The 19768-nt window shown below is 30.9% G+C and overlaps 1 protein-coding gene across 1 annotated transcript in view; it reads right to left on the minus strand.

The window, feature by feature from the left end:
* Positions 1–2343: 2343 nt before the first annotated feature.
* Positions 2344–19768, minus strand: part of ADGRG6 (adhesion G protein-coupled receptor G6) — a 260695-nt gene continuing 243270 nt past the window's right edge. Inside the window, exons 25-28 of the mRNA XM_053711820.1 lie at positions 18889–19172; positions 13530–13631; positions 11034–11189; positions 2344–4449 (exon numbers count right to left, since the gene is read on the minus strand). Coding sequence (XP_053567795.1) covers positions 4271–4449; positions 11034–11189; positions 13530–13631; positions 18889–19172 — 721 coding nt within the window. The 3' untranslated portion in view covers positions 2344–4270. The remainder of the gene's footprint in view (positions 4450–11033; positions 11190–13529; positions 13632–18888; positions 19173–19768) is intronic.

Below are 19768 nucleotides of genomic sequence, written 5' to 3' on the forward strand. Positions count from 1 at the left end.
ATGAAGAGGAGCCTCCATGCCACCGAGGACCCCCGCCGCTGCTCCATGCTGCCGGTGAGGACCGCCAGTGAGGATCCAAAGCTCCACACCTTCGCTCTGCGCCACCTTCGCTCCGGATGAAAATAGAAGATGGACCTTCTCCGCCGGACTTCATGAACAGTGAGAACCTATTTGGGGCTTAGTTTTAGGATTTTTTATTTTTTTATTTTTAAGATTATGGATTTAATGGGCTGGAAAAGAGCTGATTGCTTTTTTACTGTTAGGGGGTAATTGGTAATTTGTTTAGGTAAAAGAGCTGTTTAACTTAGGGCAATGCCCTCCAAAAGCCCTTTTAAGGGCTATTGGTAGTTTAGTGTTAGATTAGGGGGTGTTTTTATTTTGGGGGGATTTTTTATTTTTATAGGGGTATTAGTTTAGATTTAAATTTTTTATTTTGCATAGCTTTGTTTATTTTTTCTGTAATTTTAAATTTTTTATTTTTTGTAATTTTAGCTTTGGGGGTTGTAGTTTTTTTTTAAAAATAGACTGCCCTTTGGGCAGGCTTATCGCCTAGTATATTAATAAAAATATTTATAAGAGTTAAAAGGGATATGTTATAAGACAAGGTATTTGATTGGAAAGGGATATAATGATACAGAATTTTGCAGCACTATACAAATGACAATAATAATAATAATAATAATAATAATAATAATAATATCATATATGTCTATATATGTGTGTGTATATACTCTCTCTCTATATATATATATATATATATATATATATATATACACATACATGTGTATTTATGTTTTTATATGTGTAAATGTGTATATGCATACACACATAAACATATAAACACATATATACACATGTATATACATATATAGACACATATATATATATATACTTTTGAGCCTTTTGCAGTCAAATACCTTGAAACATGAAAAATCATTTTCATTCAATTTCAATATATTAAAATGTGTTTTACTGTGTTTGGAAAACACATATTTTACATTCCAATGTTCTTCACTTAGAAGAAAATGTTCTTTCTGTATTTAAATATATAGTATACTTCTATATATATCTGTGTGTGTGTGTATATATATATATATATATATATATATATATATATATATATTTATATAGATATATATTTATAGATATATATTTTACAAAAACATAATCATATATATATATATATATATATATATATATATATATATATATATAAAGAACAATTTCTTGTTTGTGAATGACATTTGAATGCAAAATATTCATAACTATCTTTGGGTTTATCGCTGTTGGTCTAATACATCATGTGCTTAGTGTGCAAGCAATAACTGCTTTAAGTCTATAAGGAGAAGACGTTAACGTGGCTGCAATATCCCAAGTGCTGAACTTTTTACTTTCATCTTTTGATACACGCATTAACTGGGATGCGCTAAAAATTTACTTTGAGCACAATTATCACAGAGCCCTTCATTATTTGAACTCTTTGAGATGCAAATAGGAATCACTAGATGTCATTCTCTCTACTCTAGTGGAATCAAAACTATCTACATATTATACAGATAACAAATGGGAAAATAATTTAGACCACAGGCCATCAAAAGATATTTGAATGTACTACATGAAAACTTTATAGTTAACTGTTTTTTAGAGTCTTGAAGACTGTTGATTGCTGTAATTGTGAATTTTACTTAGTGTATTAACTGTAAAATTCTGAACTAAGAGTTCTGCCAATTAATCTATAACAGATTCCTATGCAGTGTTGTATATAGCTTAACAACTTAAGTGTACTATAATTATTTAGCTATAAACTTTATGACTTATAAATTAGCTTTTATCCTTGATTGTCACACATTTTATTAACAATCAAAGATGTAAAATAATTAGCAGATATTCTCAGCTTGAACTGAATTGTAAAGACAAATCAAAACATTTAAATCTGGAGGTAAATTAAAAAGACACTATGTGTTCATGCCTAATAAAAAATAATTTATATATTTTTTAAAAAAACACTAAGTATAAAAAAAAATCCACATTGTCATTTTATTTGTTTTGTGAAAATAGATTTTCTCAGTAGAGATGTGCAGCCAATTTTTGTTTTGGACAAAATTTCCGTTCCGAATATTCAAGGAAATTTGTTTCTCCAAATATTTGGTGGCTGAACTATTCGGTATTTGTTAAATGTTTTAAAGTTACAGGTGGAAAGTTCACAAGTAGCAACAATACTTACCTTAATGTGCTCTAGAGAGCAAGGAGAACATGCTAAGGTAAGTATTAACCCTATAAAAATAATAATAAAGTAAACAAATGAATACTGATGATTTTCGCCAGTATTTTTTTTTTTTTCCGTTGATTTTCATGACAGATGTGACTTGTCCGAAAACAAATGCACATCTCAAGTTCTTAGTTATGAAGCCACTATAATATATAAACTGTTTACTATCAAAACATTTTACGATTCTGTAATAATGATCCCCTTTCTCCAATCTTTGATTTGTTGTGTTTGTGCTCACTATCCTTCTACAATTTATAATTAAAGGGACATGAAATCAACATTTTTCTTTTGTGATTCAGACAGAGGTAAACTGGAAAGTTGTCTCTTAGCATCCTTAGTTGAAAAGCATTCCTAGGTAAGCTCAGGAACATAAAGGAACTACTGGGAGTTAACTGCTGATTGGTGGCTGCCACATGTCATTGGCTCGCCCAATTTGTTCAGCTAGCTCCTAGTAGTGCATTGCTACTAGGATACCAAGAGAATGATGCAAATTTGATTATAGAAGTAAATTGAAAACTGTTTAAACATTGTATGCTCTATCTGAAGAAAGAAAACAATTAGGTTTCATGTCCCTTTTACTGTTCATGAAGAATATATATCAAGGGTAGAAAAATATCTCTATTGGCTACCAGTCAGGTAGAAAAAGTTACCAGTCCATGTAAACCCAGAAACATTTCTAAGTCATTTACTGTAACCTCGTACTACTTCAGGACTAGTGGATGATCAAAAACTTCCAACATGGAGAGAAATCATGAAAAACCTTTGGAGCCTTTTTTTGTGTATTATATTATAATGGATTTGTCGTTCCTTCACATCCAGAACCCTGTATATCTGGCTAAACATTTCTAAATGTAAATTTTGCTTATATTAAAAACAAGACTTTTGGATAATCTCTCCAGAGATTCACCTGTAACTTTAAAACATTTATATTTGTTTTAATTCAGTATTCGTTAAACTAAATGAATAATGAATACTGCAGCCATCGAATATTTGGAGAAACAAATTTTCTTGAATATTCCGCATTAAATCTTTAGTTTTACTCAATAAAAATACTTTAAAAAAAAGTTTGGTGTAATATATTTAATCTTAAGTTTTCTTGATTTTCTTCTAAATTTCTAAAATATTTAACTGCCCAAGTCAGTCATACAATCATCAATACTTAAAACTAAAAGTGCTACTTTTTTATTAGAGTTAATTCAAACAATTTATTATTTTTCTTAATTCTGTTTGTTGAGAGGCTAACTCCCTTCATTTTTTTAGAGATTATAGGAATAACAAACAGGCATATTAAGATGTTATAGTATTCTTTATAAATATACACTATTGTAAAGCACAAATAGTGTTGTAATTCCTTTCAGTTATAACTGTTTAAATATTTTTATATATTTTTTTTTTTTTAAAATGATGTCCAAAATCTGATAATTCTGACATAAAAAGAGAGAACAGAGTTAAAGGAGCAGCTTTCTGTCCTGGTGAATCAAATTGTCTTACCTTTTCAACTAAAGGAAAGTTTTTGTATAAAAAAAACTACATTAATAACAGTATTTGATTAAGTGATTCACTATTCACACATCAAAAATAAAATGTATTGGCTCAAGCAAGTTCCCATTTGTAAGATCAAATATAGGAAAAGTATACAATTTGCAAACATTTTTGGATGTACCAGCTTAAAATAGGATGTTGGCTTCATGGAAACATGCCATTTGCGACAAAGGGTGCTACTTGGCAATCAAAAGAAGTTCATTTTCCCCCCAATGTCCATATGCAGATATAATAAAGGCTACATCCAGCCTGAAAGTCAAAGGAGTTGCACATTCTCCAGCTGTTTACAGTCATTTAAAGAAAGTGCACAGGAATTTTTAATTTATGGATTTAACAATCCTAGAACAATGTTTTTATGTTTAAGAAAAAAAAATGTGTTTCCCTTTTTGATGTCTTTTACTTATTCCCTTTATGTAAAAAAAAATACTTCTGTTTGATTGTTGCATCTTCCTTTTAGGACTAGAACTTGGTGTTATGATTGAAGGAATCTGACATGATGATGTTTTTGTAGAAATTGTCAGAATGTGAATGACAGTAGCCTTTGACCTTGTCAATAACATGATGAACTGGAAGAATAGATGTCTGTTCACCACCCACTGAAGAAAATTTGACTGAAGGTCTATTGGCAAATATATAATCTGAAAAAAATAATAAAAAATATCAATGAATATGTTGACTGCACTTGTTTATTTTTTCAACCTGTACATAAACATGCATATTGCTGCACTTTTGTTTATTGTAAATACATCTTACAATTGTGAAAATTAACCAATTTAACAGTTGTGAAAATTAACCAATTATAAACGGTATTGACTGAAATACAGCAATTTCCTATAGAGCTCTGTGTTTTATTTTTATGTTGGTGTCATTATATTAATGTTATACAAAATAGATTATGCAACGTTACAATAAATGTTTTTAGTTAAATGATGTAATAAAATAAATTACCCGAACACGTTACTAATAAACAGCTGCATTTTAGTTTCAGAACACTGTTTATAATATAATTTTCTCTGTTGAGCCAAATGATTATGGGTACAATATGATCTAACCACTGAAGTATGCATTTAATACAGAAAGAAAAAAAAGATTAGACTGAAAAGGAAGATAGCACAATGATCATCAGAATGTAAATATTTATAAGTTCATGATTTTAGAAAATGTATTTAAACAAAGCCTATATTTTAATAAATTCCATTAAAATATTTATGTAGCAATGAATTCAAATGTTAACAGTAAACAATAATATGTTAACAAACAAATAGTGTTCGTTAAGTATTAGAGTTTAATATATTGAGACAATGTATATTAGCCTTCAACGCTATTTTTATTATTGTTAAATCATGATGCACATCAATCAAATGTGTCCTTATAATTATAAATGTAGAATGGCCAAATGCTTACTGTTCCCTCCGTGTTTACATTTGTTATTTATCTACATTAAAGTTTCTAACATATTATTAGATACATATTATATTGCTCTCTTTGATATTAAAGCATACTTTAATATACAGTATTAAAGTAAAATAAAGGGCTAGATTGCAAAAGCGATATTTGCTCATAACTTAGTAATACCAGCACACACCAATGTGCGCTGATATTCCAAGTGAGGTGCAATGCAAACGCAAACCTTGTGTTCGCATTGTACGGATGCATTGCACTCATGAGAGTGCGCTTAAATAGGCTCCAATGGGAGCCTTGTTCTCATACCATGAGACACGCATATATGGGCAGAAAATATAAATATATATGTATATGTAAATATGTATATGAATATACACATATTAACACATAAATATATGTATTTAATCATATACATATATATTTACTGGGAACACACAGTCATAGACCGCATAGACACTTTTCTGTTTTTTTCTAACATCCGCCAACTTTAGCCCCCAAAAACTGCTTGGTGCTTTTTTTTTATTTAAATGCTACTTTTTTTTTTTTTTTTCTTTTTTTTTTTAAATAAAGGGACCTCAATTGTAATTTTGGGGGCAATTGGGAGACATTTAAAAAATGAACCAGAGGTTTGGCCTCTGGTTAATTTTTTGAGTGCTAATTGCTACTGGGATCTTGCGGTAGCAATAACCAGCCACTTTTAATGGCTGGTTATTTATTGCGCACCCGCAAATGGGCAAATTTGCCCATATGTAGTTGCGATATAAATTATCACTCCACTTGTAATCTAGCCCAAAATCTTTATTTTCTTGGGGTGTTTGGTTCTTGCATAATGTAACAACGTAAATCAGCATATATATATATATATATATATATATATATATATATATTTATAGTTATATATTTTTTTTTTTCTACAAATGTTAGTTTTTTATTGTTATTTTTATTTTTAAATTCAGAGTTTTGTGCCCAGTATCAGCTCTCTCTCTGCAAAGGCAGAAAACTGATACTTATGGACCTATTAGTTTCTAACTTTTGCTTATATTAGGTGGCAGGCACAAAGCACTGAATGTAAGAGTAACATTAAACACATAAATATAATGTACATATTAATATTTTAACGTGATAAATATGCTCAAAATGCATCACTATTTTGTAATTTTATATATACAGTATATATACAGTATATATATATATATATATATATAAAATTATATATTTTTTTACATGTTGAAGATAGCATCATTTCTACATCTCACCATTACATTGTAAAAAAAAACTTTAAATATAATTTTCTATATATTGTAAGCAACAAAAAATAAAACAACTAAATGTGTATATATATATATATGTATGTGTGTGTATATATATATATATATATATGTATGTGTGTGTATATATATATATATATATATGTATGTGTGTGTATATATATATATATATATATATATATGTATGTGTGTGTATATATATATATATATATATATATGTATGTGTGTGTATATATATATATATATATATATATATGTATGTGTGTGTATATATATATATATATGTATGTGTGTGTATATATATATATATATGTATGTGTGTGTATATATATATATATATATATATGTATGTGTGTGTATATATATATATATATGTATGTGTGTGTATATATATATATATATATGTATGTGTGTGTATATATATATATATATATATATGTATGTGTGTGTATATATATATATATATGTATGTGTGTGTGTATATATATATATATATATATATGTATGTGTGTGTATATATATATATATGTATGTGTGTGTATATATATATATATATGTATGTGTGTGTATATATATATATATATATATATATATGTATGTGTGTGTATATATATATATATATATATATATATATATATGTATGTGTGTGTATATATATATATATATATATATATATATGTATGTGTGTGTATATATATATATATATGTGTATTTTTATTATTATTATTATTATTATTGTCTATTTTTTTTTTCTATTTTGTTATAAGCATCAAAAGATGAACTGAAGAATAATCCCAGACAATGCAACCATGTTCTGTTTTTTGAATAACTTATTGCGGTTCAATGTTATTTTAGACTTTCAAGTTGATTCAAAAGAAAGAAAAAAACATAATGTCTAAAATGCATTTTCATTATTATGAGCTTTAAGATGCAAAAGGCACTTGCCAAGCAAAAGGGTAAATTAATTGATTATTTTCTTTCAATATCCCACATTCTTTCAATTTATTGAGTATAATGTGTATAATACCTAAATGTTTTCATTTTATTTTAATTAATATCAACAGGATATATTGCAGATGTGCATACAACTATCTGCCACTGGGGTATATTTCCAGAAAGAATCAAGATCACCCTTGAGGCAATTCAGCATGAAAAGCAAATAGGAAACTTTAATACACCAGCAATGAAAACCAATGGCCCATGATAGAAGAATAGTGTCAGCAGAATTTCTGATTAGGAAAACCCAAATTCTCCCTTATATGTCTTCATGCAAGAGCACCCAACCCATTGGCTGAAAGATCATGCATTTAACAAACCTCATAGGAATATTACCTGAATGAGTCCACCTCACCTCTGCTTAAGGGATGCTCTTAGAAGCCATTATCTATACCATAAACATGAATGTCTGGGTCAATTATGGAAGCAACAGAGAGGTGAACAGTATCTACCAAAAATATGGTGTCATGTAAAACAGGAGAAATCCAAAATAATTATACACTTTTTTTTATTTATTTATATTTTTTTCTTGGCTTTGGTGAAAGGAGATTGACAACTCATAACTTACTGATATCATCGTGAAGTCAAAGTGGTTTAGTACTTTAATAATTATCACAAAACTAGGGATTGTCAAATATTTTACCACATTCAAAGGCCACATTTGGTTGCTGTAAATTATTTTTATGTTTAATAAATGTAATTTTTGACTATAGACTGTAACTTTCAAATACAAACATCTTTGAGCTGAGCAAAAGACTCAGCCGCACTAACATCTGGAGGTCGGACAGCTCTAAATCCCTTTCCCCTTAGACTTCTATGGTGTGCGTAACAAAAGCCTGTTCTGGCTTTTCTTCAAGCAAACACAAAGTTACACTAGGCCAACTGTGCTAAAGTTGAAGGTGCTTTAAGAAATACTTTAAATACCTTTGTACTTCACTTATAAGAAAATGTAATTATATGAAACCATTGAAAGTATAAGGTGGGCTGAAGGGATGTTGGCCGAGATAAATATTCTCTGGTTATTCAATTTCAACATTACTTTACTGCACACACTAATCTTAGCTTGGTCCTGCGATATTGATAGAGCACCTTGACCTATCAATAGCGCTCCACTTGTAATCTAGTCCTTAGTGTTTATTGTTATGGTTGTAAGTTTAAGTCTATGGAATCAATATTAAAATGTAATAATTGCAATATTATATTAGCATATTCAAATTAACATTTTGTATTCAAATATTACATTCAATATTAGAATGTTAACATTTGTTCGGTATAAACATTTAGATGTAGAACAAAAATCAAAAACAATATTCATCTTATCATTTGAATATCAAAATTCTGACATGTACCCATCCCCATAAATATGAAAAGATTCAAAAATATGTTTCTGCATGGACAGGAATAAACTAGACCCAAACTACAGTTGCCCAGATAATATGGAAGATTAACACCAGAAACAACCACTGACGTATCCTGTACATGCTCTGGATATAGCTCAGGTCTTGCCGATGTTAGCAAGACAGCGCTAACTCTGCTTCCCTCTGGAAGTGAGGCATACAGATCTAGCATAGCTTCGCCGTCAGTTGTTAAGGGGTCAAAGTTCCATAACTTTCAAATTACAACCATGAAGTTTTGAGATGCCAGCCTACTTTCAAATGTAAAGTAGTTATAAACTATGCATTACTCTTTTCAGCTGAGAATGAGAAAAAAATATGATTTTGAGCAGCTAGTTTCTATTTTTTATGTTCACCAGTAAGTAAATAAGTTTAACTTTCAAAAAATGCAAAGGTGGGCTAGGTGTTCCAGTGTTAAAGTTTCTGAAAACTGTTTTCGTGAAGTAGAAATTATGCACCACATCGAAACAGAAATATGCAATTAAACTTGTGTGAAAGTGACTCTAGAATAAAATAAGGAAAGACTTTTTTTTTACATAAGTTTACAACAAATAGTTGGCACTACCCAGGGACACTATTCAATGGCACAAAATAAATAAATACGGGATATTCCTGGTCAAATTAACCTAGTGCTACATCTTCTCCTCGATACATGCACAGAAGAAAAAGGGAGAAAGAAATGGAGAATTTTGCTGGGCGCACTAATCTATCCCTTAAAACTTAATTTTATGAAATAGTCAGATATATATTCTTTAAGTGAGAAATTCTAAACAAACTCCCTAAGGAACCAAAATCCTTTTTTACCAAAAAAAATAAAAATAAATGTTTATACCTCCCTTCAGAGCAGTCCTCTGTGAAGGTAAGGTTAAGTCAAAAGAAGGGAAAACCCTGTGAGACCCAAACTAGCTGCTCCTAATGAGGAGCCCCCGCTTTCCTGGCTGATAACTGGAATCATCAGTGTCAGGTGGGGACGCCCCTTCAGAGCTGCCAAGGGGTACAAAAATGAAAATGAAAACGAATAATAAAAATACAAGGATAATGTGTTAAAAAAAACACTTCTATTCTATTTCCTAGGTGGAATCCTGTAAAGCCAAGGTTTTTATTCACAGTCCGGCCCTGTACTCTGAGTTTTATGAAATAGTTTAGTGCTCCCAACAAACTTCATGTCCTTCTCCCTTTTTCTTCTTTACATCATTTTAAAAACAGTCATGTGAAGCAATAAAACAATGCTTTTTTGTTATAAAATTAAAGGGACACTGTACCCAAATTTTTTTCTTTCATGATTCAGATAGACCATGACATTTTAAGTAACTTTCTAATTTACTCCTATTATCAAATATTCTTCATTCTCTTGGTATCTTTATTTGAAATGCAAGAAAGTAAGTTTAGATGCCGGCCCATTTTTGGTGATCAAACTGGGTTGTTCTTGCTGATTGGTGGATAAACTCATCCACCAATAAAAAAGTGCTGTCCAGAGTTCTGAATAAAAAAAAACTTAGATGTCTTCTTTTTAAAATATAGATAGCAAGAGAACGAAGAAAAATTGATAATAGGAAAAAATTAGAAAGTGGCTTAAAATTACATGCTCTATCTGAATCATGAAAGAAAAAATTTGGGCTCAGTGTCCCTTTAAGAAAACATGTAAATGGACATGAAAACAATTAACCTTTCATATTACAGACAGAGCATTTTTAAATTGACTTTGTTCTCTTGCTATACATTGTTTAAAACATACCTAAGTAGGATCAGGAGCAGCAATGCACTACTGGGAGCTATTGATTGTGGGCTACGCACATATGCTTCTTGTCATTGGCTCACCAAAAGTGTTCAGCTAGGTCCCAGTAGTTCCAAGTAGTGCATTACTGCTCTTGATCTTTGCAGAGGTTAAACACATAGTTATATTCAAGTAATAGCAATAGTACAATAATGAAATGCTCTAAAATATTCACTTGGATAATTGTCAACAAAGCTGGATGTGTCAATAAAGTTAATTAAAACACAGTTTAAAGAAAAAAGGTTTAATTGTGATACATTGTTTGTTTTAAGGAGACATATACAATATTCAACTAATAAATTTGTTGCATATTAGATTCATTTTGTTGACACATTTCCACACTTTCCAGACAATCCATGCACGAAGAGAGTAAATGTTTGACTTACCCGTGCTACTGTTCCTTTTAAAGAATGGGTTGGAGCTTGATTTAGATTTTGATGTCCAGTAAGTTGAGTTAGAACCTATTGAACTTGAGGAAAGTGATTTGCCCAGATTATCTGAGCTGACTTTCTTTGTGTTGTTAGTTGCTGTTTTACTCCAGTCTGAAAAACAATTATATTTTTTTTTAGAAGGAAAGTAAACAGAGACATAATTATTAAAAGGAAAAGAGCTGTGTAATTTTCATATATTAAAATGCTGCTGGCGATGACTTTGATAAGCAATGTTACACATAGATTTGAACTGGAGAACAAAAATATTCTGGGCTAGATTACAAGTGGAGTGCTAAATATTGATTGTGTGCAAGCGATATTAGCGCTCCACTTTGTAATACCAGTGCACTATAATGTGCACTGGTATTACAAGTAAATCGCAATGCAAATGTGGGCTCCCATTCACATTGCTAGGAAGCATTGCCCTCACGAGAGCGCAATTCCATTGGCTCCTATGGGATCCTTCTTCTGATGCCATCACTAAAGGGGTAAGTAGCGAGGCGATGGGCAACATTTTTAAATATATAAGTATATGAATATATACATATATATTTATGTGTTAATATGTGTATATACACATTTTAACACGTAAATATATATGTATATAATCATATACATATATATTTACATTGTGGTCTATGGAAACACACAGTTCTTATAGACCACAATGTAAAGGCACTTTTCAGTGCCGTGTTTTTTTCTAACACCCCACTCCTACCAACTTTAAAGCCCCAAAATTGCCTAGTGAAGTTATTTTTTATTTTTAAAAAAATGCTACTTTTTTTTTTAATAAAAAACTATAATGCTCTCTATTTTGAGGGCATTTGGGGCACTTTAGAAAATTAACCAGAGGTCTGGTTAGACCTGGTTAGAGCGCAAGCTCACGGTAGCAATAACCAGTCACTTGTAATGGCTGGTTAATTATCGTGCTCCTGCAAACGGGCAAATTTGCCCATTTGCGGGAACATAATAATTTAGCACTCCACTTGTAATCTTGTAATTTGGTGTAATTGCTAACATAGAACAAAGGCAGTGATTTTAAATATGAAATTTTCTCCTATTAAAAACAAACTAATGTAAAATTATTATTTTTTTGACAACATGTTAAAACATATGTGAGAAATCTTTTGGTATTTAAATAATTAAATTATTAAAAGGGGCGTTACATTAAATATATATAAACACACGTCTAATTTAAGCTCCACATTGAAAGAGATGAGCATAGAAAGAAACTGTAATTAGTTTGCTGTCACAAAGTATTACAAGGATAAAGGCCTTGGAAAGCATTTGAATATGTTTATAGTATGTCCTTGGCTCTGACATGTTAGGGCCAGGTATTCATGAGCTCCTGCACTGAGCAGGCAAAAGCACAAAATATAACAAATGCTTAAGTCTAAAAATGTCCACATGGTCTACTTTGCTGTGACCAATAAGAACTTCTGCTTCAAGGTCAAATTTGACTTCAACAGATTTCTACAAAAAAGCTAAATGATGTGGCTTAATCTAGACTGTGTCAAGTCAACCAAATATACAGCTATACATAAGTTCAAGCTCTCAAAAACTGATGCCATGTCCTATACTTTGATCTGTTAGGGCCAGTATTCATGAGCTCCTGCACTGAACAAGCAAGCAGTGTGTAGCATGTAGTAGTGGCAAGGGTCTTGAAAAAAAACTAAATTTCCAAAAATAAATGAATTAAAAAAGGTAAATAAAATAAAAAATATATTGAATAAAAGTAAATAATACTTTTTAGTATTTAAAATGTAACATTTTATGGAGGATATCATTTAATGGATTTGAAAACTGCTTTCCTCATTAAAAAGAAAAAAATGATTAGCAATGTAAAGGAAGTAAAAAAAAGATTTAAATATTATAATTCTAGAATGTACACATCTTCTGTCACATGATTAAGTAACAACTGTGATACATATGGATCTTTACTTTCTCAAATATATGCTGAAAACCCCTTTACAAGGAAATTCTAATAAATAAGAAGGTGTTGTCTGATGCCAAAATTGTGTTGTAAGTCCTAAGGCTTTTCCTCCGCAAATTACATTTTACAAAAAAAAAAAGCTAATAGCTCTAAGAATTATATTAATCATTGTTTCCAGGAATGCACACAAGAGCTGTTAGACTCATCAGTTCCTACAATGGACATCAGCTAAAGGGACAAAAAAATCATTTAAATTTCTTTTCTGCTTATGAAAGAGTACACTTCAAACACATTAAAAAAAAGTAATGAAAGAAAGTTCAGTTAAAGCTGTTTGTTTCTGTTTAAAAGCTAACAGGGAGTACGGGTCTGAGTACAAATGGGCATTAAAGACTGATTGGTCACTAGCTGTAAAGTAGTAGCTCCTCTTTAGAGGTAGAAAAAAAAAAAAAAAGGAAATATGACCACTTTCATGTTTTCGACTCTTGAACCCTGAAATCTCTTGACAATTAAAATATTACCTGAATTATCAGCCAATCGAAGTTTTCCACAGCACAGATGTCTCCTCCATTGTTTTTGTACATTTTCTTTCAATGCACAGTGAAAAATAAAAATAAATAAGCCTGTAAAAAAACATAATATTTTTAATAAATGGAGGTTTTCATTATATTTTCATTTACACACAAAGCCACTCAATTGATTTGCTCAATCAAATTATGATAACCTGGATTGTTTCATATATACAAGAGAAGGGTGCACATATTCACACCCTTCCCTTGTTTTCAGTTTGTTTGGATTTGAAAGCTTGCATTGTGTGGCTGTTTTAGGGTCTCAGGTATTGGAAAAGACCTTGACGTGGTACCTGAGCTTGTCCCATTTGGCCAGATGCAGTAACTAACCTTTCCATTTTTGCTTTTAAATCTTAGCTGAGAGCTTGTAAGTGAGTGCTGAATTTTCTCTGTGTGTTGTATTAATTTGTTTTGTAATTTTCCCTATGGTTCTTGCACCCTGACCTGTCTGGGGTTAACTGCTGAGCATGTTGCAGGGTCATGGGATGTGTATGAGAGTGCAGTTCCCTTCAGTGTTTTGTATATATATATATATAGTATATATATATATATATATATATATATATATATATATATATATATATACTATATATATATATATATATATATATATATACACACACACACATACATATATATATATATATTTTATTTTTTTAAATAAGGTATGGTGGAATTAGAGGACTCAAATGAAAGGAACTTGAAACCCAAAATTTTCATTTCATAAAATTGAACATACAATTTAAAAAAAAAAATCCCTTACTTCTATTATTAAATTTACTTTGTTCACTTAGATTCCTTTGTTGAAGAGCAGAGAGGTAGGCTCAAGAGAATTCAAATGTCTGGAGCTCTATATGGCAGCCGTTTTTCAAGAATATATTTGCAATAGTATACATTTGCAAGAGCACTATATGGTAGCAGTGCTTCCTGCAATGTAGTTCTCCAGACAGGTGCATGCAATCTACCTAGGATTGAGCTTCAACAAACAATACAATAAAAACGTAGCAAATTTGATAATAATGTGCTCTGTATGAATCAGAAAAGAAAAAAATAGGGTTTTATTTCGCTTTAAATAAATATAATATAGATTTAAAAGCACTGCTGTTTAAATTTAATTAATACATGAGTCTAAAAATATGCTCATGGTCCCTTTTGCTGTGACCAATCAGAGGCCCTGCTGCAAAGTCAAATTTGGCTTCAACTGACTTATGGTAAATAAAAGTCAGGTGAGATGGGTTAATCTCAGTTGTGTTAAAGGGACATGCCACCCACATTTTTTCTTTTATGATTTAGAAAGATAATGCAATTTTAAACATCTTTATAATTTACTTATATTATCTAATTTGTTTTATTCTCTTGATATTCTTCGATGAAAAGCATATCTAGATATGCTCACTAGCTGCTGATTGGTTGCTGCACATAGAAGCCTCGTGTGATTGGCTCACCATGTGCATTGCTTTTTCTTCAACTAAGGATATTTAAAAAATGAAGCAAAATAAATAATGGAAGTAAATTGTAATGTTGTTTAAATTTCTATTCTCTATCTGAATCATGAAAGAAAGATTTTGGGTTTAGTGGCCCTTTAAGTTCAGATATCCACATAAGCTTGAGCTCTCAAAAATATGAAACCATCTTTGGCTGACTTTCAAAGAAGCTGAGTTTAACCAACTTCTGATCCAACTTCCTTTAAATGTTTACTAAATGACTGTAAAACATTTGCTCAGTTTCAAATTACTTCAAACTCATTTGAAACTGCCTTGTAAACTGACTTTGGGGCTGATTATCTAAACCTCGCAAGATCAGATCATGGTTTTTCACACTGACCCTTGCAGGGGTTGCCGTGGTGGAATTATCTTAATAAAGAGGCAGTCCCTGCAAGTGGTGAAATGTCACCTATTGAAATTAATTGAGATTGCTGGAAAGGGAAAGGTCACTGTGTAGGGTGAAGTTATCAGTAAGCAGGGGGCGCACTTTAAAAATTAAATCATGCAGGAAATATAAATCACTCTGCTTTCTGCATATAGCATCTTATAATCACCTATATTTTTAATGCATATGCCTATCTATTAGGTTATTAATTATTTTGAGTATTTTGTCACAGCCTTGACAACCTTTCAATTTGCAAGAAAAAAATAGTGAGAAGTATAGGGCAGGAATGTTTTGAGAAATACGCAGGCATTTTAAGAAAATTTCAAACACGCCCATAAAACAGACCATTTTACAAAAAACAAAAATTACGAATTGTGCTGTGCATATTTAATACAATTTATTCCTATGTAATTTACATACAAAGTTTACATTTTTGATAAAATACCATTTTTGGCGATCAATTTTGTTACAATTTTTGATGCACCTTAACAATACAGTGTTTTCCTGTGTATTTTTGTGAGAATGACTAAATTATTTGTTTTGTATGATTTTTAAATTACAAATTTAATTGTGCACTTTTGTAATGTATGTATCTTCTTCACATACGAAAATGCAGGTTATATATGTCCCTTTGCGAGACACTCTGTTTTCTGGGTAAAAAGTGGATTTATATAATTCCACCAGGGAAATAGGACTGGCGATCATTCTTAAATAATCTCACCAGCCCAGAGACCTTTAGATAATCGGCCCCAGCACACATGTAAAAAAAAACAAATACAATGACTTTAACTTTTTAATATTTCTAAATTTCAATTTAAGTGTATTAACATTAATTATTACTTTTAAGTTTTAATTTAATATTAAATATTTATTTATTATTTTATTAAATGTGTATTTTAATATTATTAGACTTTAAATTAAAGGGACAGTCAAGTCCAAAATAAACTTTCATGATTCAGATAGGGCATGTAATTTTAAACAACTTTCCATTTTACTTTCATCACCAGTTTTGCTTTGTTCTCTTGGTATTCTTAGTTGAAAGCTAAACCTAGATAGGCTCATATGCTAATTTCTTAGACCTCGAAGGACGCCTCTTTTCTAAATGCATTTTGACCGTTTTTCACTACTGGAGGGAGTTAGTTCATGTGTGTCATGTAGATAGCATTGAGCTCACGCACATGGAGCTACCAAGGAGTCAGCACTGATTGGCTATAAATTGTATTTAACTTTATTTTTATTTTTTTATTTTAGTTCAGTAAGTGTACTACCTTTCCCTGTCCATATTACTGTAATAATGAATTATAATTATATTTGTTAATTACCTTCGTACTTGAGGCTTGATAACTAGGATCTTAAGCCCTAAGAATAGAAAGTTGGTGGATGAAGAAAAAAAATCTTGAATTCAGCCATAAAGTCAGCTGAATTTTACAGTCCCATGTCAGTTAAAAGTTGGTGGCTTGTAGAAAGCTGACTTCCAAAACGGAACTTGCACAGTCAGCCAATTTTCTCACAAAGCTGACTTAAACCAACTTACACCGAGCAAGCTGGAAGTAAAGGATGACTGTACAAATGATGTCACTTTAAGAATAAACAACTTGGAGATTTCTCTCCACTGTTTTAGCTGGCCTCAGGCCCAAAATCACACAACATTTTTGGATTTTATTTTTTTTATCATCATTTTGTAATGTTTGTCTCTTTCCTTTATATTCATTGCTTTGCATAGCAAGATAAACAGCTCTAAAGATACAATTTGCCTTTCTAACATTTTCTGAGGGACCTCACAGAAATGATGAGATTTCTTATATAATCTCACCTGAGCTGAGAGCTTGAAATCATCAGCCCCTTAGTCTGTTTACACTGTAAATAGATCCCACTGTAGCACTGGCCAAAACCCTGACAATCCCATGATAACTACAATACTTATTCCAGGTCACCAGTTCCTCTAAGGACAATTTGCCAAGGTACAGGTATACCTCTCTTTACAGCGCTTCGCTAATACAGCACTAATATGTAGCTGAAGTACAACCAAGAAAATTGAAACAGTACTGTACTCCTCTTGAGATTGCAACACATGTGACTGCCACCATTTTGTTATGCGCTGTCCAGTCTGTTTAAAGCATTGCAGTAGACTGTGTCTCAGTGTCATAGTCTGGCAAATTTTAATACTATTTTAAAGGTGATGTCCAGTTTTTATTAAATACTAATTGAATACTGCACTGTGGTAGTGTTAAACTAAATGTAGCACTATTGCACCTCTAATATATGTTAGTTCAAACATTATTTCAAGTTTTTAAACACACTGGCAGTCTGGCAAGTGAAAAGAAAGCTAAAACTGCCTTGTTTCACTTTAAGGCGGTTTTCTCTTTACAGCGGGGCTCCGGTACCTAACTCGCTGTATGAGTGAGGTATACCAGTAAATTACAGTATTATTGTGCTAAATAAATCATGAACATGTATTTCAGTATACTTATCATGCTTAATTAACCATTTTATGGAGTGTATAAGTTTATATTTAATGTTTTGTTAAGTATGGATGTCTATTTTTAGCCCATGCATATTTTTACCTGGGTAAAGGCACATATTTTTGTGTAAATTAGCTTTTACCCATTTAGTGAACAAATGATTTACAAAAATTGTCAAATTGATGTATGTTTTAATTATATATATATATATATATATATATATATATATATATATATATATATATATATATATATATATATATATATATATATATATATATATATATATATATATATATATATAGTAGAACGAAGAAGGGTCCAGACAGGGAGCTCAAAGCAAAAGGTGAATGTTTATTGGCAACAGTATAAAAGCTTCTAAGATATATTTACAAGGCAAATGGCTATGATGAACAGCAGAAAAGGGACTGGGGTGGGCGTCTGACGCGTTTCAGCTCCTTGGGAGCCTTAATCATAGACAGAAAATATATATATATTTAATTGGTAAATAAGCACTCACTGGTCTTCAACACAAAATGTCTTTATTCCATATGTGATGTTTCGGGACAACTTAGGCCCCTTCCTCAGACAAGGTCTTGGAATAAAGACATTTAGTGTTGAAGACCAGTGAGTGCTTAATTACCAATTTTGTTTGACTTCCATTTAAAGCACCCTGGCAGTTGCCCTGTGGTTGGTAAAAGTGCACACATTTGATACTATATATATATATATATATATATATATATATATATATATATAGTCCAACACTGTTTCTCCTTATTGTTACCCATAAAGCTTCACAAAACCATAACATTTAGCCAATCAGAACCTGCAGTGGTATATTTTATTTTAGAAAATGAATACATAAGTTTGTGCTCCAGAATATGATTTGTTGTGATCATAGTAATATTTTTCCTGCAACCAAAATATAATGATTAACATATTTCTTTTAACTTATTAGGATTACAATTTTGTAGTACCTTGAAGTGAGTTGAAAATAGTAAACAGGTACATGAAGACAAGGTTGACTGGGCCCCAAGCAAAAAAGGCAAATCCCCAAGTCATTCCTAAGAGAAATGTAAGGCTGATTACACTGCGTAGGTTCCTCAGGACTTCTTCTCGGACACTGCGATTGGTCCTTTTTCCATTTCTTCCACAGATCTGCACCATCACCACTATAAACATGGCTATGTTCAGGAGGAACATGATTGCAAAGTAAGCAACACAGGTCACGTAGAACACAATGTTACTATTAATCCAGCAGCTAGAAGGGAAAAAAATACAGCGTCAAAAAATACGGCATAATAGCTTCTTGTTTTTGACGTAGCAACATCACCCATTGCACATAGCTGAATGTATGATTCATTGTGTCTTAACAAGAAATTCAAATTATATTTTGCTTAGTATCTCTGCCAGGATCAGTAATGCAAATAAATGTTATTAGTAATTATGCGTTAACTTATTTTGATGACAAGGTTGTAAATATATGCAATAACAGACACCTCTTAGCTCAGGGGTGTTCAAATAGTATGCACATGATTTAATTTGGCTTTTAATACTGGTGAATAAATTATAACATTTCTGTCAATCAAAATAAAAATGTATGCTTATATGAAGTTACTTCAAATAATCAATAATTTTGCAAAATATAGGCTGTTGCTTATGTTTGCAAAACATATTCTAAATAAACATATATACAGCCACATATATTGGATTCTTCCCAAAAGGGCAATGACAAATTGTACCAACTACAACTGTCTATTGCATGAGATAGATAGATGATTGATAGATAGATAAATATATAGATGATAGATATATAGATAGATAATACATAGAGATACCATAAAACTTATGTTAATG

This window comes from Bombina bombina, chromosome 4 (assembly GCF_027579735.1).
Source record: "Bombina bombina isolate aBomBom1 chromosome 4, aBomBom1.pri, whole genome shotgun sequence".
Taxonomy (NCBI): Eukaryota; Metazoa; Chordata; class Amphibia; order Anura; family Bombinatoridae; genus Bombina; species Bombina bombina.